This window comes from Apteryx mantelli, chromosome 1 (genome assembly GCF_036417845.1).
Source record: "Apteryx mantelli isolate bAptMan1 chromosome 1, bAptMan1.hap1, whole genome shotgun sequence".
In the NCBI taxonomy this organism is placed as follows: Eukaryota; Metazoa; Chordata; class Aves; order Apterygiformes; family Apterygidae; genus Apteryx; species Apteryx mantelli.
In genome coordinates, this window is record NC_089978.1 from 35,460,525 (window position 1) to 35,486,839 (window position 26,315).

General features: G+C 42.6%; 1 protein-coding gene across 1 annotated transcript; it reads left to right on the forward strand.

Annotated features, from left to right (window-relative positions):
- Positions 1-5,497: 5,497 nt before the first annotated feature.
- Positions 5,498-9,634, forward strand: LOC106489178 (C-type mannose receptor 2-like). The gene is made up of 5 exons (XM_013948312.2): positions 5,498-5,555; positions 6,215-6,303; positions 8,006-8,128; positions 9,132-9,267; positions 9,552-9,634. The coding sequence occupies exons 1-5, from the start codon at positions 5,498-5,500 to the stop codon at positions 9,632-9,634; spliced, it is 489 nt and encodes a 162-aa protein (XP_013803766.2).
- Positions 9,635-26,315: the final 16,681 nt, after the last annotated feature.

The following is a 26,315-nucleotide window of genomic DNA, read 5'->3' on the forward strand; positions in this document are numbered from 1 at the left end:
AATTTCAGATATGGCATAATGGGATGGCGTTACAGTGTCCCACTGACTTCCATCAGGGGATTTTGTTGAAAATCCCCTCCCTGAACCCCTGTAACTTTCTGTGCCCAATTTCTGCAAATATAGTAGCAAAAGAGTGGATGAAATAGTAATTTTCCAACAAGTATTACAAAATACTCCTAGAAAGCAAATTTTAAATTCACAATCTGAAACCCTACTGCTGAGAATTAATTTCATCGAGTCGGGAAAAGGATGCATAAAAGACAGCTTATGAATCTGCATGAATATTTGGAATATAACTGTTCACAAAGAGCTCACAGACCAAGGATTATTTGTCAAAAGTCTTTACCAGGTAATGAATGTATTTGGGATGATCATGGTTGGTTCACAGATTATTCAAGAACAAAACAAAAAGAGGTGTTGAAATGTATTGGGACCGGTAGGAATTATGCATCTAGCTGTAGTGGAGAGACTGCTGTTTTGTGAATTGCAAGCACTGAGAAATGGCTTCTTTTACAAATATTTTATGATGAAACTGAAGAGTGCATAGAATACTCTGGTCACTCATTTCCTATTATTCTGGGCGTTTAGCACATTAATCCTCCTCCACTGCTGCTCATCTCAAAAGACACATCTTGCATTGTACTATTTGGAAGAAGTAGTGGCTTTCTAAAATCATGTGCAGTTTTGTAGTCACTGCATAGAAAAGCTCACCTAGAAAGTGTTTTCCAATGTGATTTTGGATCTCATTTTCCTGCACTGTCTGTAGGGGACACCTACCAGGCTTGGAAACTTGCCCCAGAGCTGATATCCAAGAGGGTGTCCCAGGAAGCTGTGGGACACTTGGGTTTCAGCGTTTGCTGAGCAAGCTCATGAAAAGCAACCACACTGTCCATCTGTAAGGAGGACCCAGAATCCAGTCTGTGAGGTGCCTGTAAAAAATATGTCCTCACCAAAATATACTCCACCCCCACTTAAGAGTCAAGAGTTATTTTAGGAACAGTTCTTTCTGGGCCTGGTGGTGATGAGCTTGTATTTGTATCAAGGAAGAAAAGAGGTCATTTCAGCCCCTTTACTAAATATTTGGATTTAAAATAAGTGCATTAATGCAAATATGTACTATGTGTCAGTGCTTTTTTAAGACATCCAAGAAGTTATTTGTTGTACCTGAGGATATTTCAATAAGATTTAAGAAAGGGGTAGGAGTCTATGTAAATTTAATGGAGCTTGAGAAGCTGCTCAGCTTTGCCCCATAACATTGTTTTACCAGCAGACCTCAACACTGGCCTCATGTGAAAATTCTCTCCTGAAGGTATAGTACATGCAAAGTCTCTATTACAGCGATGTTAAGTGTCCTGTAATGAAGACACTAATGAGCTGGCACCTATCCACACTACAAGACATACATACACAAAATTGCATAAATGTAATCTACACACACACACACACACAACATATACACTTGTCTAGCCTCAGAAAAGACTTTACAGTGCTGGCTGAAATGCTGGGGTGATGGCTGTGCCCAGCACTGGTATTTTAATGGAGGCGTCTCATCCCTGGACCCACAACCCCACTGCCTCCCATACTGAGACAGGAATTTGCCCTCCGGGCACACGTGATTTCTCAATTAATTGTTCAGATTAAGGGTGTGTTTCAGATTAAGGGCTTGACAAACCACACAAACACTCTTAAAACAATGTACATAAAGGTGTTGGGAAGACCAAATTCCACTCACCTGTGTTTGAGGGAAAGCACTTGTACAAAAACATTCAGGTATAATACTGGAAGTGGTTTCATTTGCCAGAGCAAAAAGCCATGCTGACAAAAGCTGGCATAATATAAATACCTCAAGGACAAGAATTTGTCTCCCTACAGAGAAAAGGAAGAAGGAAAAAAAGGTAAGAGGACACATCCATAAAACAGCTATTTACCTCTCTTTTTTTTTACTATTTTTTTCCCAGATCCCCACTCTGTTTGTTAGTAAGGTGTGGGGGGGTAACATCCATTATATAATTTTAATACCTCTGCATAGCTGTTATGTATGTGTGTGTGTGTATATATGTGCACATAAACACATACTTATGTGTATGTGTATACAACTACATAAGTGTGCGCATGTTATGTATACAAACACACAACATACCTTCCACCTTCTGTTCTATATAGGTATCATTTTCCTTTTTATCTATTCCTTATGCCTCCTTTATCTCTTTTTCACTACAGATGTCTCTTTTCCATACAATAGTTATATGACTTCACTCTTTTACTCTCCTGTCAATCCAGAGCCACTGCGAAAGTTGAAATTAAATTGCTCTGAGGGTTTCTTGTGGCACTACAAAGGTCAAAATCTGGGCAAAGTGGTACTGAATTCGACCTGTTGTGTATAGGAGTTAACCAAGTGACTCCTATTTATGCTAACTGAGGTCCACTGAAATGTCCCCATTTGTCATGCCAACAATGTTTCTTTTGGGGTCTGTTCTTCCTTTTGCCCCTTGTATCATATGAATGAATTTTACCCTTCTGTTGCTGCTTTAAGCTCTGCACCTCTTTTGCTTTTATTTATTGCATCCTTACTTGTACATGCTACAGGGGTTTTAGAAGAGTCCTCCCAACTTCTGTAATGTGATTGCATGGCACCTTCCTCCTAAGTCACCTCTGACAGGTGCCAAAGCTGTTCTGCTTTCTGTTCTTTCCTTCCTGTACTATTCAGAGCTGTTTTACAAAAAGCTGAAAATGTGCAATTTGGGTAAAATGGAATGGAGGAGGGATAATTCAGTCTTAAAGTGAACACTTAAGGGAGGAGTCTGATTAAGGAAAATAAGGTCCCAAGAAACAGGTGACAATTTGGAAAGGGAATATCCATGCTGAAATACAGGGGGCAGAATTTTTAAGTTATCTTGCTACTGGGCTAAACTTCATCCTAAAGTAATGTAGAGGTAGCCCCTTTGCCACAAATGACTTAAGCAAAGGAACAGGAAACACATTACTAGAGTAGGCAGGGAGAAAGCAAGGAAAAGGTGAATGGAAGAGGAATTCCAGTGGGAATCAAAAGGAGTCAAAAGAGCTGATTTTTCTCTTCTGAAAATCTGTCCTACATCTTCTCCATCCAAAATCATTAAACATCTTAGCAATTTGCTTCTTTATCACTACTGAATATGGCACTTGGGTTCCTAACACACTTACGTTCTTTTGAAAAAGTAAGCCCAGAGAATGACAGCAGAAACCCACAACCAAATGTAACCAAATTATTGCAGTTTGTTGAGTCCAAACAGAATCACACAGAAGAATTGAGGTTGTAAGGGACCTCTGGAGTTCATCTAGCCCAACCCCCTGTTCAAAGAGGCGTCAACTAGAGCAGGTTGATCAGGTTATTGATACCAAACTGAGAGGAGTGGCCGATACACCAGAGGGCTGTGCTGCCATTCAGAGAGACCTGGACAGGCTGGAGAGGTGGGTGGAGAGGAACCTCCTGAAGTTCAACAAAGGGAAGTGCAGGGTCCTGCACCTGGGGAGGAATAACCCCATGCACCAGTACAGGTTGGGGGCTGACCTGCTGGAAAGCAGCTCTGCCGAGAAGGACCTGGGAGTGCTGGTGGACACCAAGTTAAGCATGAGGCAGCAATGTGCCCTTGTGGCCAAGAAGGCCAATGGGATCCTGGGGTGCATCAGGAAGAGTGTTGCCAGCAGGTCGAGGGAGGTGATTCTCCCCCTCTACTCAGTCCTGCTGAGGCCACATCTGAAGTACTGTGTCCAGTTCTGGGCATGTGGCACTGCTGGAGCAAGTCCAGCATGGGCTACAAAGATGATTAGGGGACTGGAGCATCTCTCCTATCAGGAAAGGCTGAGAGAGCTGGGCCTGTTCAGCCTGGAGGAGAGAAGGCTGAGAGGAGATCTTATCAATGTGTACAAATATCTAAAGGGAGGGTGTCAAGAGGATGGGACCAGACTCTTTTCAGTGGTGCCCAGTGACAGGACACGAGGCAACGGGCACAAACTGAAACACAGACAATTCCATCTGAACATGAGGAAATACTTTTTCACTTTGAGGGTGACAGAGCACTGGAACAAGTTGCCCAGAGAGGTTGTGGAGTCTCCTTCTCTGGAGATATAAAAAACCTGCCTGGATGCGATTCTGTACAATGTGCTCTAGGTGACTCTGCTTGAGCAGAGGGTTGGACTAGTTGATCTCCAGAGGTCCCTTCCAACCTCAACCATTCTGTGATTCTGTGATTGTCCCATCAAGTTTTGAATATCTCCAAGGATGGAGACTCCATTACCTCTCTGGGCAACCTGTTCCAGTGCTCAGTCATCCTCACCATAAAAAATATATATATATACATATTATGTTTAAATGGAATTTCTTGTATTTCAGTTTGTGCCCATTGCCTCTTGTCCATTTACTGAATATCACTGAGAAGAGACCGGCTCCATCTTCCTTAATCCCTCCTATCAGATATTTATACACATTAATAGGATCCCCCTGAGCCTTCTCTTCTCCAGACTAAACAGTCCCAGCTCTCTCAGCCTTTTCTCATAAGAGAGACATTCCAGTCCCTTAATTATCTTTGTGGCTCTTCACTGGACTTGCTCCTGTATGTCCATGTCCCTCTTGTACTGGGGAGCCCAGAACTGGACAAAGCACTCCAGATGTGGTCTCACCAGTGTTGAGCAGAGGGGAAGGATCGCCACCCTTGACCTGCTGCCAACAAACTTCCTGATGCAGCTCAGGATGCTGTTGGCCACCTTTGCCATGAGGGCACATTGCTGGCTCAGGGTTAACTTGGTGTCCACCAGGTTCCCCAGGTCCTTCTCTGCAAAGCTGCTTTTGAGCTTGTCGGCCCCCAACCTGTACTGGTGCATGGGTTTATTTCTCCTGCCAGGTGCAGAATTTGGCATTTCCCTTTGTTAAACTTCATGAGGTTCCTCTCTGCCCATTTCTGCAACCTGTCAAGATCTCTCTGAATGGCAGCACAGCCCTCTGGTGTATTGGCCACTCCTCCCAGTTTTGTATCATCTGTAAGCTTTTTGGGTGCGCTCTGCCCCATCATCTATATCATTAATGAAGATGTTAAACAGTACTGGCCCTAGTATCGATCTCTGAGGTACCCCACCAGAGATGGCTTCCAGCCACTGATCACAACCTGGCACTTCAGCCAGTCCTCAATCCGCCTAGATCTGCCTCCACTCCATAGAGTTACTGTCTACCAGCTGATCATGTGCACACTCCCACTGACAAAAAATGCATTCATATAAGCCTCTTTCATGAGGTGGCACAGTGAAAGGTACCTTCAATAGTGTATCCAAACTCTGTTTCAGGTCAGCAAAAGAATTATCACTGTCTTTGTGCAATGAAAAACTAGTTTATCTTTCAGCTCTGGAACACAGCAGATGATGGTGCAGATCTTTTCATTCCCCAGTTCCCACCATCATTTAAGTACCTTGCTGAACACCTTCCACCGTTTACAGTTCACAGGCAGCAGCACTGCCAGGCCTCCTGACAATGTCCCGTCTAGTTTTATTCCTGCTTTTTGGAGCCTCAGTTCTCTCCAGTTCAGAAGGTGAGTGTAATATGTCTCAGTTGTCTTCCTGATGCTGTAAAAAATAATCTGTCTCCTAGCTTCACCCTCCTTGCTTCTTGCCTCTGTTTCCAGCACAGATCAGTTACTAAGGCAGAAGATGTGAGGTTTTGGGTTTTTTTTTTTTTTTTTTTAATGTAGAATGAATTTAGTGTCATCTTGATCTTTTCTGAAAAGTACTGAGGGGAGATTAGAGGTTAGAGACATTTTGTACATGACCTTGCCCCCATACAGGCTTCCCTCTTGCAAAGCTCTCCAAACTGTCATTAGCTCCTATGGTTTATCTGCCCAAACTAGGTCCTGTGGTTTTTCTGAGCCCATCTCTGAAACCCAGAAGCCAAGCTCTTTCCATGACAGGGACTCCCCGCATGAGAATGGGTTGCTTTAAAGGGCACAGGGGATGCCAAGAGAAGATGGAGAGTTCCCCTGTGTGTTGCTGAAGTTGTATATAAGGGGAAACATACAACAACTGATTGGCAACCCAGGCAGAGCCAATTGTGCAATTGGCTTGGCTTGACTTGGCTTAGGGTGGCATGACACTGTGTCAGCGCATGAACACCATGACCACTGTGTTGTGCTCTGTCCTGTCCTATCTTCAAGGAGAACGACTGCAACATGCTGGCCATTTCTGTTGCTTATAGGGAGGAGAAGAGAGACTGCAGAGCCGACCAGTCCCATAGCTGATGCCACCACTCGGGGTGGCCTGAAATCTCCAAGCACTCAGAGAAAGGTGAAATTGCAATGCTGTGAATCTGCTTACATGAAGCAGAAAAGAGTGAATGGGAGGAGGAGAATATTTATTGTACCTTCCTCCTCCTTTTTTGTCTGGACTAGTGCCAAGCACATCTGGCCAAAGAGAGGGGAAATGTGGTTTCCACAAGATGAAACTTTGAATGGATATAAGCAGTTTCTAAGGAGACCTGCTCTATAATTGTAGAGGAAATTACAAGCTGAATCATCTGTGGTTTGGGGAGAGAAATCAATGATATTTTGTAAGTTGAACCCAACTGTGCTGACTACTTACCAAGCAGGAAACTGGAAAGAAATCAATTCCAAGAACTTTCAACAAAATCCATCTTAATTCAGGTCTGACAAATCTGTTTTGTTCTCCATCTCTAAAGCAACATGATGCACCAGCCTGAAATCTCTATTACTATTCCAGAGCCAGGCCCTCCTCAGCAAAGCTGGGCTAATACACTACACTTCTGGCCTGCCAAACCACTTGCTGCTGAGTCTTGGGAATCCACAAAGGCCTGCGCACCTTTCAGGGCTGACCTGCTGAACCCGCTGCTGTCTCTCAGGGGTGGAAGATTCAGAGCAGAATCCACAAACTGTGGTGCACTACACTACACATTGAAATGGATTGCTGAAATACAGTTGCACCCACTGGACCCTGAAATGACAGCGGCAAACTAATTCTGCTTATAACCTAAATGGCATTTGACTCCTAAATTAGCACTTTTCATATGTTGATGTTTCATACTTTTTTTTTTTTTGGGGGGGGGGAAGACAAGAGGAAAAAATCCAGACCCTGAATATCTAGTATTTGCCCTTCGTTTTGTAGTTTCACTTTACTGAATGTCCCTGTGAAGTGCTGAACTCAGTTTAGTTAAATCAAAACAGGGACACAAGAAAAAAAAAAACAGTGTAAAGAGCATCCTTTTTGACAAGCTGTTCTGACATCGCCATTTCTGCTCATTCATCTTCTTGAACTTCCTTTTTTTCATTGTAAGGTTCATTTTGCCTGGTTTTAGCTGTCAAAATGTGGAGGTATTTAGGCTGTGCTGTATGCTAAGGTCCCACCAGTGAAAGACACTTTATCCTAGCTCCACTCTTTTCTTACAGTGGGTGTATGACAATCTGGATATGCCTCCCATTCTCTAATGACTGTAGAGACCCCATGTAATTGCCTACACTACAGACCCAGCTTACAGCCACGGAATAATTTCAATGGGAAGAGAAGACTGAAGGGATCTAGTCCAACCCCTGATCAAAGCACAGCCAACCTCAAAGATAGATAGAGCAGGTGGTTCAGGGCCGTGTCCAGATGAGTTTTGAAAATCTACAAGGATGCCAATTGCCAGTGCCTGACAACCCTATTCTCTTAACCACTTCTCCTGATGTTTGAAGTTTGGTTTTTTGGATCCCACTCTTTGAACTTTTACTCTTTTAAAGCATCCTTTCTCCCTATGCTTCACTTTTTCTGCCTTTCATTTCTCTCCCTTCAAAACTGCAGGCTTTCTATGACTTTCCCCTCTAACTTCACATTTCTACTTCCATGAAATTTCTCCTTCTCTGTAGTCTTTGTTATGGCTCTGTCCCTTTCCCTCCCACAACCCTGTCATTTGCTCTGCATTTTCCTTTGCTCACCTCTTATTCGCAAAGCTGCAGCCACTTCATATCTCCTATGTTTAATCCTCTTTCCTGTGCAGAAAACTAAAAGAGCAGGAGGTCACCTAACCAGAATCACCAGTGCAGCCGAGAATGAATTCCTTCACAAACTTACTCAGAGACAAAAGGAAACCCAATTCTGGACAGGCAGAACTTACCAAAAGGCAAGTGTGCCATGACCAGAAATGAAAATAAACATCAGGAGGAAGAACTTTATGACTCAACTGATCAAAATTTTTTTCTATGGAAAATGTTTTGTTTTCAAATAAATAGTTTCCTTTTGTAGCCATGGAAATTCTTTTCAGTCTCAGCAAAACTAAACAGTTATCAAAAAGCTAATGCTGTTTATCTTTCAGTGTTTTTTGGGGGTGGGGAATGGCAGATGAGTGGTGGAGGAAGAGGGGGGTCTTAAGTAAGTGATAAACTCTTATCAACATTGTATTCCAATGACATCATCTGAGGGAGAGCTGAGGTACAATTCTCAAAGGAGAAACTGGATGGTGGATAATACAATCTCTGTTTAATCTGTGCTTAGCAGAATGCCACGCCAATAGACTAGATTTGGAGTTATAAAAAGCTTGCATGAATATATTTATTCAAACTCTTTTAATGAATTTACTTGGAGTGTCTTCCCACCAATATTCTAGCCAGTGAATCTACCGGAGCTTTTGCTAATATGGTGAATTTAGAATTAACATTGTAGAATATTAAAAGAAAGTGAATTTCAGATTTTTAAATGCATAGTAGAAGTAGAAACTTGATTCTGTACGTTTTACTCATGTAACAGGGCACAACAATGACCTACATGTCCATTGTCAATGTCTCAGATTCTGAATGTCACCTACCTGCAATGAATTACTCATGAGTGCTATAGTCCTGTTCTGAATAACAAATATATTCAAGAAAATTACAATTTATTTGAGGACAATTCATGAGGAGTGGATGAGGTGAAATTAATCTAATATGGAATTAAAAATGAATTATTCTTGCAGCTCTATAGGACAATAATATCCGCACAGGCAGTAACTGTATCCACATCCCTGTGGAAGAAGGCCCCCATTCAGTTATTTTCTATCCCAGCAAATATATGTGTACCAAACTGTCTCCTGAATTCAGAAGAGACCTGTGGTTCCCATTCACCTTCTGGAGTTATTTTTCTGTCTGCAGGGGTTATCTTTGAAATGTACTGATGGATCTCTGACAACTTTCATCCAGAGGCCTCTGTCATCCCTTCTCAGAGCTGTCAAAAGACCACTTAACAACTTGTTAAACAATAAATTTTGCCTGACACTGAATACTGGTGGTAAGGAAAACCTGGGATGATTTATAAACTGCATAGTTTACTTTGCCCTTGAACTTCTGCTGTCCCTGTGGGATTAGTATTTTCCAGGATTATCTGGATAAATCATCATCTTATTAAAATGTTGCCCAAAGCTGCAATATGCGTACTACAGTAACAGAAATTAAAAGAAAATTAGATTTCCAGAGACTGACCTGAGTTTGAATGATTTCACATCAGGATTGAAACGGTTCCCTTATCACTTCCTCTTGTTTTCCTTTGCATTCTCTCCCTGTCTTTGTTTCCAGGCCAGGGTGAATGGGGCAGCTCTGTTTGCAGCAGGAGGCTACCATTCATCTGCGTTTACAAACCAGACTTGATGCACCCTTAACCTGCAACTGTACCACTGATGAAACCTGACTGGCTACTGCTGCACTTTGAATAGAGTTCAGCCACAGTCCATTTGCGCAGAAAAATCTTTTGCGTGGAAAAATCAAGTTCTTATCTTAAAAAAGCAGAGCTATTATAGCACAATACTTTTCTGTTCTGTTTGCATTATTGTAGCAATGTTCTTGTAGACTGCATTTAAAATGATGCTATAAGTTCTGATTTGATTTGAATGCTTGATGAAATCAGCATATCATTTAGCTTTTCCACAGGGTTTTCAAGAATATTCATAAGAGCTCTTTAATTATTAAATAATTACAAATCACTCATTAAAACATTATTCATTTCACCATTTAATCATGTCAAGTCATACATTTTCAGTCTTGGTATTTTTCCTTTCTTAGTGTCAGATAGATCCAAGGAAAGTTAATTGAATGTTTTCAATATCTAAGTAGTTAAATGGCTAGTTTGATACACTGTAATATAGCCATAAGATGGGGCCCAAATCAGAGGTAGAAGTCAGGAGTATATCATTAGGCACAGGAGGTGGTGCACCACTTTGTGAACTGCATAGGATGATGTTTTGTTAAATGAAGCAAAACTTGTTATCATGGTTATGTTTGCCTAAGTTCTAAATATGATCAATGACTGTGTTCTACATAAGCAAACATCCTCACTTTGTTTTTCTTACTTCTAAGTACCTTATTGTTTTTGACTCCATCGGTTAGTTGCAAGCTCCTATTCATCAGTACTTTCCCTCACTAGCTAAAAAGAAGATGGAAAAGCTTCATACCGGGGCCATGGATGATTGTTTGGTTCATCCAGGTGATGACAAAACACCTCCTCAGTTAAGAAGGATGGAAAAACTAGCAAAAGCATTAGCACCTCTACCGTCCTGTTATCCAACACAGTCTCAGAGAAGGGTTACATTGATAAAAACAACAGCTGCCACATTTACCTGAGTATTCCCTGTTAAGCAAGTGTGAGATTTTCTTCTTCATGAATAAACTGGGGGTATGAATATGCTAAGGGTCAGTCATATATGAATATGCTTGTGCCAAGATGGTCCCAGGGACATCTTGGACACAGGACTCACCTGCTGTTTGGGGAGCAAACATGTACTTTTTCACGTCTCTAGGCCACCTGTGATGCATGCGTGTCTGGCAAGGCTGCTGAGGAGCAGAGTGCACCAGACGTGAAGCCACTCCAGAAACTCATCTTTCTGAGCTAGGCATAGCTGGGCTCCCTCAGAGTCCAACGGCTTTCCTTGTAATTATCTCGAGGAACGCAAACCATATCAGGACCAAGCTATGTTTTATACAAAATGCTTTTTTTTTTTTCCTAGCTGACTGTTATTCCAGTATTTGAATAACTTCCATAGCAGTTTATTCAGGGTCACAAGGGAAGATGGTAGCAGAGCTGGGGACAAAGTCGAGGAGGATCTGATTCTCATTCTTCAAAACTTCTGTCCACTGAGAAATGCAGCTTCCCAAATCAAAGTGAATGTGGTGAGTTCAAAGGGGAACCAACAAACTGACCAGTTAATCCAAGCATCATTTCTACAAATAACACAACATCGTATGGTCAGAGATGTGCCCCACTCCTTATTTTCTGACAAAATTGCTTTCCCTAGAAAGAATAAAGAGTCCTGTGTCCTTGAGGTAGGAAACTGATTTATGAAGAGGTTTATTGGTCATTGAATACAGTTCCCTTTCTTCCCCAGCAAGCTATAGTGGATTAGATAGCTGCAGAAATAGCCATGGAAAGGCTGACAGAATATCCATCTGCTTTACAAGGTCACCACACCCTGTGGCCACCTGTGTTCAGACAGTAAAAGCGCAAAGGCCACAAGCCTGCTGTGCCACAGGAGAAGAGGCCAGAAAGGTGGACAACATTGCAGATATGCAGGTGTAGCAAAACAGAGGTCTGTGACACCTAGAAATTATAAATGTATTAATCAGGGTACACTTAATATTAGTTTGCCTTCAACCCAAATATTTGTACTAAAATAGTATAACTAACAAAAGAATGTAAGTATTTGGTAATGCTGTCATGGCATAGCAAGACACAATGTATAAGCATTGTGCTTACATGTGTGAGCAACAAGACTACCAAAGTGTGTAGTCGCAGGTAGGAGGCTGGATGCCTCCTACTAACAAAAAGTTGCCAGACAGAGGATAAGATAAGCACAAGGGACTTCAGATAAGCAGGACATCCTGCCAAATACACAAGAAGGATGACTGGCAAAACCAAAAACAAGATAAGCAGTATTGGAAGCAGATGAGCCCTTCCTTTCTGGAAAAGAGGCTATAGCAAAAAAATCAGCCATAAGCAAAAAAAAAAAAAGAAGAAAAGAGTCAAGACACTTCAGTTCTTTCTTCTCTCATCAGTGAGCTCTCAAGCCTAACCACCTTGACTTTAGCAGCAAAGGACCACCAAGAACTGCAGCCATCAGCACTGTGGTACTGTGTACTTGCAACTAACTTAGAATATGATTGCTAAAGACTAACAGTTTTGTACATATGTTGGTGATGATGATCTGTGAGAATTAACCACTAGCAAAAAAGTGTGTTGTTAATGAATGAATTTAGTAAGCTTATTTCTAAAGTTTATCACTTCTTTGATCTATCAGTCCTCTAAACACTCCCATAACGGTGATCTCTTTCCCTAACTATATACACATATTCAGGTTACATACCTGCAATACAGGTTTTCTGCAACAGCAGGAATTTCTTCACAAGAAGTCCCAACTGATCCTGAAAAGAGTTGTGAACACATACTATGAAAACTGAAGTGCTATAAGGGGTATTTTATAAGATGGCAAGATCTTCCACCGCAAAGAAGAGCGAGTAGATTGTATCTTCAGCATCTATGTGAACAATACAACAGGATCTGTAGCCTAATCTGCATTCAGTGGGTTGCTGTTGAGCTCTTTAAACTGAGGCAATTGCTTCAGTTAGTTACATTCCTAATAAATATTTGTTCACATCAGAGAAGCCTTATCACAGTTAGCAGTACTTTACAATTTAGCATAACTGTGCACAAGATCAGCAGAAATACCAAGACAGTGGACAATGAACTTATGTCTTACCCCTGGAATGAAAATATTCACTCTTTATCATTCACTGATCTTAAAGCTCTTTCCAAAAGCGAGCAAAATCACATCTAATTTACAAGTGGGAAGAAACGAGGTGCTGGGAGAGGAAAAGCTTATGACCTGTTTTAGCACTGCAAGACAGCATCAGTGGCTGCAGAGTGAAACCACAACTCCTGGCTTCCAGTCATACAATCTGGCCTTTCAAGCAGGCTGCCTCCTTCCAGAGCATGATTCAGCACCAATTGTCCAATACATCTGGGTGCCAAAAAATGGAGAAAAGCTCCTGGTGGGATTTTTCATGTCAACATCTTTAGGCAACAAAATGGTTTTGGAAATCTGACCCACAGACACATAAGCAGACTAGCTTTGAATACTTTCCCACATCCTATTCATGAACCTTCCATTTTCAGACAATAAACTCAGTAGTATCCCTGAGCCTTGGTAGGAATACTGTTTATTAATTGCTTTTAAAGAAGTAATTAATTATTGCATTTCCATGCTAATGTATAGGGATCTGTCTATATGCTGTGACCATGTACTAGAGTGATTTTATTCATAATTTATATTATGGTGATGCCCAGAGGCCATAAGAAGGAAGAGACTTCATTATCCTAGGTGCTAGACAGGCTGCCAGGAAGATATACTCGCTTGCCCTGAGAGTTTACAGCTTAATTTATGAAAAGAGCATTAGGGCTGATGAAGGAGAAAGGTTCTTAAGAAACTGTGACCTAATTTGCCGTTCTAGTTTCCCATGCTGTCTTGCAATGCTGATGGTTTTGTTTTGAAATGTTTGTCATTGTGTGGCTAAACGAAATAAGGAGTCATGGAGAGTGAGGGACTTCTCTCCACAGAAGACATGTTTGACTGGGCATTTGTTAAATTGTCTACTTCAGAAAATTGGAGAGAAATGAGAGACAATATCGCTGAGGGGGCCTCGCCAAACCATCTGATCTTTGTGGTAGCCCCATGCAAGGGTTTTATTGCTGTCAGTCAATCAACCTACATGTTTGGCCTGACTTGTGGGTTCCTTTCCCTCAGGCAGTCGATGACATTAGATTAGTGTCTTGTTAACGTTGTTCTCTGAGTTATAAAAACATGAGTTTAGACCCTGATTTGTGAAAGCATCTACCACAGCATGCAAACAAAAGGGGCAAATGTGAGCAATTAATTATAGGATTCATTCTGTGATGGAATAGTCCTGAATGGAACACCAGAAAATGTATTAGAAAGAAAAGAAAATTGTAAGCACATCTAGCATTTGACTGGCAAAATGCCCCTGAATTGACATTCTGAACCATCCTTCCACACGAAATTGACCATGGTTAGACCTGTAACTTCCCACTTGCAATGAGATTTAATACTAGGACTAGGGGACATCAAATAACACTAATAGGAACCAAATTCAAATTAAAAAAAGGAAGTGGTTCTTCACACAACAGACCAGCAGAATCCCTTAATAAAGGATGTTGTTTATACAGCTTGCAAGGAAGACTGAAAAGGTTGAAGAAGCTTGTTGAAGGTCAATATATCCTGGTCAGGCTCAGAAAATCTCTAAACTGAAAGAGGCTGAAGGATGAGAGAGTATTATGGGAAAATGATGCAGATATTTGCCCCCCCTTATGCTCTTCCATATGTCTCCACTTATCATTGGCATTGGAAACAGTATGCTGAACCAGAGGACCATTTGGTATGATCTGCTGCTCTTGTATTACATTTTATGTTCTTAACAAGCATACCAGGATTATTCAGGTTTGGGGCAGGGGGGGGAGGGGGGCACTGGGTTTTTTTTTTCGGCTTCCCTTTCCCACTAAGCAAGAGACAAAAGCACAGCTTTTCATGTGAACATGTAAGCATCAGATTTTATACACAATCCAACATGCAGGCTATATGTCTGCTTCGATGGGGGAGAATAAAGGTCATTCCTGTAACACAGCAAAAAAAAAAAAAAAAAATTCTGTCAGGTTAGAACTCTGCCTTCCATTCTCAAAAGTGTATATCAGTGTTGAGGTAAAAGCTACAGAATTTGAGTAAAAAGCACACCAGTGTCCACAAATGACATAGATCAAATGCACCTAATCCTGTGGCAGTATGTTAAAAGGATGAAAAATTACTTGAATAGATGTTTTCACTTTGATGTGCTCACTTGTGAACTTGTGTTCACTTTGCAAGAAATCCATTTCTGTAGCCACTGTTGGTTGTGTTGAAGGAAAAAAAGATAAAATAAAGGAATGCAGGTTAATTCAGCTTCCAAACCACTACAATATACCACAAAGTCCTCAGCTGCTTTACACACAGCTTTCACCTCAAGAGAGTCTAACAATTTCTTTCCTGCTTCTAATGTAATGATTAATACACAGGCTCCAAATATACAAAGACATAATAAAACACCCTACGCCATGCACACATATTGGATTGAATTAATCATTCCTCGAAGGTGTTGGAGGTGCTGCCAACAGTTCTTCCTGGGAAACAGTACCTCTCCTCCTGAAATGTTATGTGCTGTTTATGAAAGGGGTACCTGATTAAGGAACAGAACTAGAAGGAAATACTATTTTTCATTGTGCAATTAGTAGCCCAGAAACAAAATACTTGCTCAAAGGTGGCTTTCAGCCTCACTGGAAGGGACCGACGTTACCACAGAGAAATGTCTCTTGGAAGATGGTGCAGTGGAAAAGCAGGCAGCTAAAAGGGACAGAAGGACACTCCTACTCCTAATTGCATGCAGGAGACACCTGACCCTGTTCATCTGGAAAATGTGCTAGCCAGCGCTCTCATCTCTTTTTGTTTACAGCAAGGAAAAAAATGAAGAACACTAGTGTACAAGGGTTAGAAGATAATGTGTCTTTTTTGACCACCTTTCTAAGGTGTTCTTACACTAATCAAACAGAAATGTTTTCCACTCTTTCAAAACCTACTCTGGTTTGCTAAGCAGACACCATGCTGGGAGGCTGAATGTGGCCAGAGATAGAGTCCATCCTCACTGGTTAGTGAAGAACCATCTGGGACCATCTATGACTGCAGGCAACTAGTGTTGGTCCATGCAGATTACTGACAGCATTGAGAATAAGAGGCTCATCTCACCATCTCAACAGCTGAGCCAGCTTTAACAGTATCTCTAGCATTAGCAAGACTGAGGAAAGTTTTTCTTATAAATGAGAGATAGGTCACTCAGGCAAAAGTGTATCTCATGAATTCAGATTTGTAGTTGAGCTCCTTTTCACTATGTCTGTTTCAGCATCACTGGCAGAGTTGATGGTCTACAAGATAGTAGCGTTTTGGAAGCCCAAGTGAGCAAATCACAGTTCTGCTGTGCCAAATATCTGTATAAACTAAAGGACAACCTGGGTGGGATTCATTTTACTTAACCCTAGACATTTGCCTGTAGATCTACATCTAAGGTAATCACCCTACTCTCCCTCCCTAGGCCATAGAACACAATAAGCATGTTCAGGGAACGATTCATCTGACCACAGGCAGTCTATACTAGGGCGAAGTCAATCACACCTAAAAGCCTGCAATTACCTGCAGCAGATGTGAACAGAGTTGAGGTTAGCCATCTTAGATTTAAACAACTTTTAGACATCTACATTTAGGCAACTAATCCCATCTTTTCTGCTCTTAAGGGCTTTTGTCCACAAGGGAAGTAATTTACTGGCACAAATCCTGCTGGCAAGTTATTTTCCAAGGAAAGATTCCTGTTTAAAGTGCTTACAAGATCATTCAGTCAAACAGTAACAAGTAATCTTACTGAGCCGGACAGCAAGAGCCAAGTAAAGGAACACAGCCAGACATCTGGATGAAAAAGGGAGCCTCCCTTACCCCCTTAGATGCTTGGATTGTGTCAACGCCCATTGCTTATATCAGCAGGAAACCGTGGAAATCAATCAATCAATCAGGTTTGTTCTGAGCAAAGTGAACATCCAGCTCTGTGGGAGGACTGTGGATAGGCCACAAGTGCAGCCTGAGCTCTGAGCAGGGCCATCAGCAAGTCAGAAGGCTTTGAACTGAGGCAGGGGAAAGGTTCCTTTCCAAACCAGTGCTTTGGAAGAGGCCAAGAGGACCCCCTTGCTAGAGCTTCCAGATGCTTCAGGCTTCCAGATGCTCCAGACACCTCCAGACGCAGATGCTTCCAAGTGAATGAAGACGACTATCTGGTCTCTCCTGAGTAGCATAATTAATCTGAGATTTCAGCAGAGACAAAGTGGTTTTTTTGGTTTTCCTTCCAAATATCACAGAGAACACCTGCAAGCCAACACTCCCACCTCACCCTGTATCACAGTTTGTTCTTTTCCTTCAATCCTTTTTTTCCTCCAAGCTCATCATTTTCATCTTTAGCTAATAATGCAAATCACCTTGAGGACATAGCAATTTTGCTTCCCCTGTGTAAAGCACGACATATTGGATAAAAAGCATGATTCATCTATTGAGCAAGGGATGGTGATCATCAGGATCAGCCTTTGAGTGAAAAGAAGATGCTTTCATTATTTTAGACCTATGTCCCTGCAATCAGCAGCCCACACTTCAGCTCAGGGAAGGCAGCACCAAGACTGCTAGCAGAAACCCTCAGGCTCAGACTGCGTGCTAATAGATTCAGGCAAAATATGCTAGTTAGTGTCTAATTAGTCAGCTCTGTATGTACACCAATGGCAGTCAAAAAGATGTGTTCTACTTTGAGTTTCAGGAGCCTTCACCACAGGAAACAATATTTTATTATTATGTAGATTTTTGGATTTCTTGCAAAACCCCTTAACGTAGGACAGATCTTTTCATCGCTCACTGCCATATCTAAGAAAAAGAGAGGGTAGAAAGAACTTGGAGAATAAATATTTTAACAGATGAACCAAGGAATTATTAATCTTTTTCTTCTCATACAGAATATAAAGTATATATAATTTCCAGGAGGAGGTGATTGATGGTGCAGATCAGCTACAAACTTTCTTCTTTAGATTGAAGTAGACATGCAAAGCATGCGAGACCACATTGGGCCAGTCAAGCTGACGGGCGAGTGAAGAGTTAACAGGACTGAAGTTTGTCAATTGATATGCAGAAGAACTGATAGCACAAGAGCTGAAGTGCACAAAGCTGCTGAACAGAGGACTTAACAGGACTAAAGAAGTCTACCAACCGATATGCGCAAGGACTGATATGCGCAAGGCTGCGGAATGATTAACAAGACTGGAGAAGTGAAGTCTGCCACCTGGAATCTGCACGGACCCCCGGGGAGGGAAGAAACAATACGGAGGTGTTGTGGTCTTGCTTCGCTAGCAGGGTCCCCCCCCCCCAAGCAGACAAACAGACAGTCCTGTGATTGTGAAACTTGCTAAAAGTCAGCAAAAGCAGTGTTTGCCCAGAGCCCCAGCCGTATAAAAAGAGACTTGGGAGCTAGGAGAGTTTGAGCAGGGACGGGAACGTGACCTGACCATCCTCTCCGGCTGGACCGTGAGTATCCCCCCCCTCCCCTTTTCCTGGGACGCTGGGTTAAGGTAACTCCTCGAGGTTGAGAGCCCTCTCACTAGGAGAGTGAACAAGAAAGCTTTCAAGTAGGGATAAGCAGTCCTTCCAATTAATAACGCAGTAATCGACGGTTTCAGGTTATCCTTTCTAAATTAGTAACTGATGGTTTTGTGTTATCCTTCCTAAATTAGTAATCGCATTATTTTAATGGATGTTACTAATCCAAGAACTTGTGTGAGGAAATAAACATCTTTTTTATTATTATTATATTACTGTCTCAGTCGTTGCTATCGAACCTTCATAGCATGACAGCGTGACAGTTTTTGGCGTAGTCGGCAGGATAGGATAAGGATAGGATAGGACACAGACTTAGTGGATACATAAGCTGGGGTAACCGGATAGAAATATTTTTGAACTATGTCGCTGCGTGAGTTATTGAGAAGGCACGGAAGCGGACCCTCAAGCCCTGGGATTGACTGGGCAAATGATAATTGGGAAAATGAAGCCTCTGTTGTGTGTAGGATAGAGGAAGTCAGAGGTAACCAAAGAGATGGGAAAGGAAAAGGTGGTATATGTGCCATCTTAGGGGCCTGTTTACTGGCAGCCCAACAAGCCAATCGGACCCATCAAAAAACTAAGGAACAGTTACAAGAAAAGGTGCAGGAGTGTGTAGATCTTGAAAGAAAATTGAAATTAGAGAAAGAGCGAAATCAGAAATTACAAAACAAGTTAGAACTCGTCCTTTCAACAGCAAGGAAGCCCCCCACAGCAGCTCAGATTAGAAAAATGTTGGTGGAGGACCCGGACGATTGGGACGGAGATATATGGGGAAACAGCAGTAGTTCAGAGGACGATGGTGATTTGTACCCTCCAGAACCCTCACCTCTGGATGTGCGGCCAGTTGTAAAAACCGAAACCGCAACAGGACCCCATGGGGGTAATGCTAGAACCACAGTTAGAACTACCCCTTACTCAGGAGACGAGATGGGAAAACTGCAAGAGAAATACTGCAGGCAACCTACAGAAACAGAAACTGAGTATTTGTGGCGGGTATCCTTAACAGGAGGTGATCGCATAATACTAAGTGAAGAGGAGGCATCAGGATATTGGGGACCAGGAGTTTTCCTGACGGGTAGAGTTGGGAATCGCTCCCTCACCTCCCGAGTAGCCTACTGGGCAGGGGGACAGGACCCGAGGAACAGAGGAGAACCTTTGAGAATAGGTATAAATACCCACAGTGAGCTTACAGAAGCCATACAAAAGGCAGCTTGCGTACAGCAGATATATGAAAGGGGAGCCTATGACGTCCCCATGCAAGCCCCAGTAAGCCCAAACAGCCTAACGCCTTTAATACGGGGATTGCCTACAGTGTTAAAGCTGAAGCTACAAGCAATACGAGATCGCATTGTAGCTGCAGAGGCACACAATCATAATAACCTCAATGCCCCCCCCATGCCAATACCGACATGGGCGGATACCTTGTTAGAAGTGCATCGAACTGCGCAAGAGATGGGGATGGATACCAAACCACGGGAAAAGCGCATTAGACAGGCTACTGCCTCATATGCCCCGAGGAGAGGACATTCCCCCCCCAGGCGGCACAACAAGGAAATGGGAACTAAACAAGAAGACAGGGAGAAACGAAATAGACTGTGGCGACATGCCCTGGCATTAGGTGTTCCACGATCCATGCTGCATAATCGGAAAACAGAAGACATAGAACAGATAGTGAGCAAACTGGAACAAGTGAAAAGGGTGACTCTGCCATCCGCCCCACCTGGCTCACAAGATCGTAAACAAGAATCTAAGCCTAGTAACACTTTCTCAGAGTTACGAGAAGAGTTGCATGATCTAAAAAACTAGGTAGCGCTGGTCGAAAATCAGGCCAACCGACCCGAGTACTATCAATAGCGCAGCGGCCTGAAAGTTTAGAACCCCGGATTGTGATTCCGGTAGGACCAAGAAAACACAAAGTTTCTTTTTTAATTGATACTGGTGCACAGATAAGTGTTTTGGACAAACAGACAGCCAATAGGTTAAATATCAAACCATCTAGACGATCAATTTTTATAAAGGGAGTTACAGGAATTGCTGAATCTTGTCCTTTGGCAAAACTTTGTGCCTGGCTCCCGGGAGACAAACGTCTTACCAAATTTGAGGTAGTAATAAACCCAAAGGGAAATGACAACATTTTAGGGTTTGATGTTTTACGAGGAAGAAACTGGATACTCCCAAACGGTACCCGGTGGAGCTTTGGAACAGCTAACATCAAGCTTTTGCAAACCTCCCCCGTGCTGCCGCCTAGTAAGATAACTAATGTTAAACAGTACCCTTTAGCATCTGCTGCACGATCCGGAATAAGCAAAGTCATTAGAGACCTAGAAGAGCAAGGGATTATAGAACGCACCCACTCCCCCTATAACTCTCCGGTGTGGCCTGTCGAAAAACCAAATGGAGAATGGCGATTAACAGTAGATTATCGCCGATTGAATGCTAATACCGCTCCCCTCACGGCTGTGGCTGCGGTCCCCAATATAGCGGAACTGGTGAGTCAGCTTAGGACTGCAGCCCACCCCTGGATGGCCACACTAGATGTAAAAGATATGTTCTTCATGGTCCCGCTAATAAAAGAAGATAAAGACAAATTTGCTTTCACCTGGGAAGGCATTCAATATACCTTCACTCGGCTGCCCCAGGGATACAAACACTCCCCCACCATCGCTCATAATGCATTAGCAAAAGTCTTAGATTCGCTTGGTACAACCCCTGGAGTAAAAGTCTATCAATATATAGATGATATACTAATAGGGGGACCTGAAAAGGAGGCAGTGCGACAAGAAGCCCACTTAATTTGGGAAAAACTGACTGAGATAGGGCTAAAGATACCACAAGAGAAATGTCAAGGACCTGCCCAAACAGTGACCTTCCTAGGCGCCAAATGGATAGCAGGAGCAGAAGCAATCCCTGAAAGGGTGCTCGAGACTTTAGAAAAATCCAAAAACCCAACTTGTAAAAAGGAGTTGCAACAAATTATGGGTACGTTGGGATATTGGAGAAAGCATGTCCCAGGATTCTCGATAATCGCCAGACCTCTTTATAACCTTATGCGAAAGAATAGCAAATGGGAATGGGACAACACCCATGAACAAGCATTAATGCAAATAATGCAAGCAATGAATCAGTATCAAAGACTAGGTCCCGTGCATCCCAGGAACCCTCTTGATGTAGAGTGGGGGTTTAGCACACATGCAACTTATTGTGCCATCTTCCAATCACCAACAAGTGAACCTAAACGGCCAATTTTATTTGAATCCACTGCTTTCAAGGAGGCAGAACAAAGATATAGTGAATGGGAAAAAGGAATCTTAGCCATGGTAAGGGCTGTGAAGGCCACCGAAAAAATAGCGACCCAACAGAAAGTAATCTTAAGAGGGCCCTTCCACATTTTAGATGCTGTGAAACGAGGAACACCACCCCCTGAAGGTATAGCCCAGAGACAAACAGTTCGTAAATGGTATGCATATCTATCAGGAATCCAAGATAGCCTGGAAATAGAGGAGGGACTAGTAAAGATAACCAAATACCAATTACCCCTAACTAGCCTTGTACCAGAAACAGTACCAAGCTACCCAAGATCTCCCATTGCAGTAGCTGAACCACTCACTGAAAAGTCTGACCTAAATGGGGTATGGTTCACCGATGCCTCTTCACATAGGATAGCCACGGGGTGGCAATACAAAGCAGTTGCCTTAGAAATAAGCACAGGCCATACGATAATAGAAGAAGGCAATGGCAGCGCCCAAGTAGGAGAACTCAAGGCTGTCCGACTTGCCATAAGAAATGGAGCAACAACAGTGTATACCGATTCATATGCAGTATTCAAGGGGGCCACAGACTGGATAGGATTCTGGGAATGTAATAAATGGCAAATAAATAGGTGCCCAGTATGGCAGCAAGCAGACTGGGAAGAGTTGTTGGAAGAAGGAAGGAAATAGTCTATTGCAATAGGGTGGGTGAAAGCCCACAGCTCAGACGGAAGTCTGGCAGCTAAATGGAACGGGATAGTTGACAAGTTGTCGAGGGTAAGAGGAGTAACAGTAAGCGAAGTAGAGTGGGACAGAATAGGAGAATGGCTACATATACAGCAAGGACATTCAGGGGAAAAGGATTTAGTAAAAGAAAGTATAGCTCGAGGATGGCCCATAGATATAACAACTGCACGACGAATCATAACAGCCTGTCCTCAGTGCCAACTAAGATTAAAAAGGGATCATCCAGAACAGCAAGCCCCACTACATATCAGTAATAGAAAACAATTATGGCAAACCTGGCAGATTGATTATATAGGGCCTCTTAAACCATCAAGTGGGAGAAAATATATATTAGTGGGAGTCGAGGTGGTCTCCCGTCTCCTCCGAGCGACAGCTGTCAGAACTGCGAATGGAGAAACTACCATTAAGGTATTACAAGAATGGTTCAGTGTATTACCGGTACCAAAGGAAATACAAAGCGATAATGGGACTCACTTTACAGCCCACGTAGTCCAGGACTGGGCGACACAAGAAGGGATTAGTTGGACATTCCACACCCCCTACTATCCCCAAGCAAACGGGATGGTGGAAAGGGCCAATGGCTTACTTAAAAGATATGCTCAAGTAGAAAAAGCGAGTTGGGACCTACGCATTAACCATGCTGTGCATCTACTTAATAATCGATGGGGAACATTTGGTAGTCCCAGAACCCAGGCCTTTTGCCCTATCGATATGGGCATCGTTAAGGATAATCCTGACATTGATCCTGCACGTGGTAAACCAGGACAGCCTGTGATGGTAAAACTACCACAAATTGGAGTAGTCCCGTTAACATTGTCTAAACCCCGAGGACCCCTTGCATGGGAAGCACTTGATGCCACAGAAAAAACCCATCGAATCAGTTCTCGGTGGATAATTCCTGATTATTAACCACTTATTCCGAGGCACCCTGCCTCGAGGAAAACCTAAATGTGTTCTCTTACAGGATACCATGTGGAGACTTGTGCTCCTACTCCAGACGGCCCGGGTGACAACATTGATCTCAAACCCATGGGGCAGCAATGTCAATATTTGGGAAAAGTTAGCTAGGGAAATACTAAATACCACTCACTTTTGTCTAGAAGGAGGAACTTCGGCGGCCCAAATTTACACCACTTGCACTATTGGGTTCCCTACACCCCTAGAGACAGTGCAAAACAAGGCAATACTAGCAAATTTCAAAGTAACTAATACGTTTAATCAGATGTCTTGATGGGGTTCCGCCACAACACAGTATAACAAAGCAATGATAGAAATTAAGGTGAAAGGAATGTTTCCTGTGGTTGAGTGTGCTATGATGGTAAATTGTACCAGCAAAACCCGACCGTGCCACAATTTTACGGAAGATGGGCCTCCTCTTAAATGTAATCAGACAACCAGTGTAACCTTTAACTATGCACATATTGTGCTCCCTACAGGAATGTTTTGGCTATGTGGGGTAAAAGCTTACTCCTACATTCCAGCCAATGCTACTGGTGGCCCCTGTACCATAGGTCGCTTGAGCATCTATATGCCAAGCAAACAAGAGATTGAGGAAATAGCTGGGAATCAAACACGAAAGAGGAGGGAGGCCTCATCCCTCAACCCTGAATGTAATTCAGAAGTAATCTTATTCTCAGCATCACAAATCTCAGCTGCAGCATTCCTTACACCTGGGGTGGGAGTTGCTATGAACTATCAAGCTATAAAAAAGATTGCATGTTCTTTAGCTAAAACTATCAACACCACTTCTGCTGCCTTATCAGCAATGCTTAGAGATGTGCAAGCCTTGCGTGCCGGTGTATTAGAAAACAGAGCGGCAGTTGACTATCTTCTTTTACGACACAACCATGGATGTGAAGAATTCAAAGGCATGTGCTGCTTCAATCTGAGTGACCATTCGACCCTGATTGAAGGGGAGATCACAAACCTTAAACACCTAGCTTTGGACATTAAACAGCATAATGATAACGGGTTTAATTGGCTGCAAAAATTGTTCCAAAATTTCGGACTGTCTGTATCAGCTTGGCTCGCGTCGGGCTTACAAACTGTCATAATAATTGTACTCATGATAATCATTATATGTATTGCTTTTGTCTGCTTGAAAGCTTTAATATTACGCACAATCTTTGCTAAGGTAAATGCTTTAAACACAGGCTACTTGCCTTTGCAACAACAAGATCAAACCCATGATTGTCCTTGAGGGGCAAAAAAGGGGGGGTGTACGGCTGTGACTCTGGTCACGGGGTGGACTGACGGGCGAGTGAAGAGTTAACAGGACTGAAGTTTGTCAATTGATATGCAGAAGAACTGATAGCACAAGAGCTGAAGTGCACAAAGCTGCTGAACAGAGGACTTAACAGGACTAAAGAAGTCTACCAACCGATATGCGCAAGGACTGATATGCGCAAGGCTGCGGAATGATTAACAAGACTGGAGAAGTGAAGTCTGCCACCTGGAATCTGCACGGACCCCCGGGGAGGGAAGAAACAATACGGAGGTGTTGTGGTCTTGCTTCGCTAGCAGGGTCCCCCCCCCCAAGCAGACAAACAGACAGTCCTGTGATTGTGAAACTTGCTAAAAGTCAGCAAAAGCAGTGTTTGCCCAGAGCCCCAGCCGTATAAAAAGAGACTTGGGAGCTAGGAGAGTTTGAGCAGGGACGGGAACGTGACCTGACCATCCTCTCCGGCTGGACCGTGAGTATCCCCCCCCTCCCCTTTTCCTGGGACGCTGGGTTAAGGTAACTCCTCGAGGTTGAGAGCCCTCTCACTAGGAGAGTGAACAAGAAAGCTTTCAAGTAGGGATAAGCAGTCCTTCCAATTAATAACGCAGTAATCGACGGTTTCAGGTTATCCTTTCTAAATTAGTAACTGATGGTTTTGTGTTATCCTTCCTAAATTAGTAATCGCATTATTTTAATGGATGTTACTAATCCAAGAACTTGTGTGAGGAAATAAACATCTTTTTTATTATTATTATATTACTGTCTCAGTCGTTGCTATCGAACCTTCATAGCATAACAGCGTGACACAAGCAAGGCAACATATTGGACTCTCTGGAAAAATATAGCAGAGAGGAGGTATGAGGAAAGGCTCAAGCAGTATTTTCCTTCACCAGTGCAGATTTCAGCCCAGGCAGATACTTCTGTTAATTCCTCAGCAGCTTCGAGCAAGTGGACCACTCAACACACAGGCCTCCTTTAGTCTACCTGAAATGAGCTGGATGCACTCCTCACCTGACAAGCACTACTTTTTCCCTTTCACCAGACCCTTCTTCACATGGAAGAACAGATCTGGAACCTATGAGTATTTAACAATTCTTGCTCTACTCCATTCATGGGATTCAACGGAATCAATTTTACTATGCCTACAAAAAAAGGAAGCTAGTGATTAAGAATTATAGAAGTCTGAGAGGAGCCATGGGAAAGGAGTCTTTTTTCCTGTGTCTAGTTATCCAGAAGGCAGCCAGTCCTGTTTGAAAGAACCATCTTGCACGGAGTATGTCTTTTTGTTTCAGGTCCTTTTCCATTTTGTTGGGGGGGAAGGTGGGTATTTTTGTTGGTGGTGGGTTTTTTTTGTTTGTTTGTTTTTTGACGTAGTGTTTTTTACTGGATTTTACTGTTCAGGGCTGAAAATATCATGTAAGACATGTTCCAAGACTGTAAGTTAAACTAATAAAGAGTGACAGCCAAGAAAGTCTCTTTTCAAGTCTTCTGAATTAAAAGAGAATACTATCAACATAACATGAAATGGGGAGAGCTTATTTCAGTGCAGAATTTCTGCAGCTTCTTTGCATCTCAAAGCATAAGTCAGATACAGATTTGACATGAATTAATACATCCCAAAATACATAATGAAAATGAATAGTTGTGATTCTGCATACTCAAGCAAAAGGAAATTGTTTGTCATTTATAAAAGTCCTCTCACTGACGTAAATAAGTCTGTTTGTACAAAAGTTGAGGCTTGCTGGGTGAACCTGGTTGTTCAGCACAACGAGTGGGAATCAGATATATACCCTAAAATTGTACTTGTAGATTAGGTGGGGCAGTAATGTGAGCTGCGAGAGGAGGAAATGCCTGCTGCATG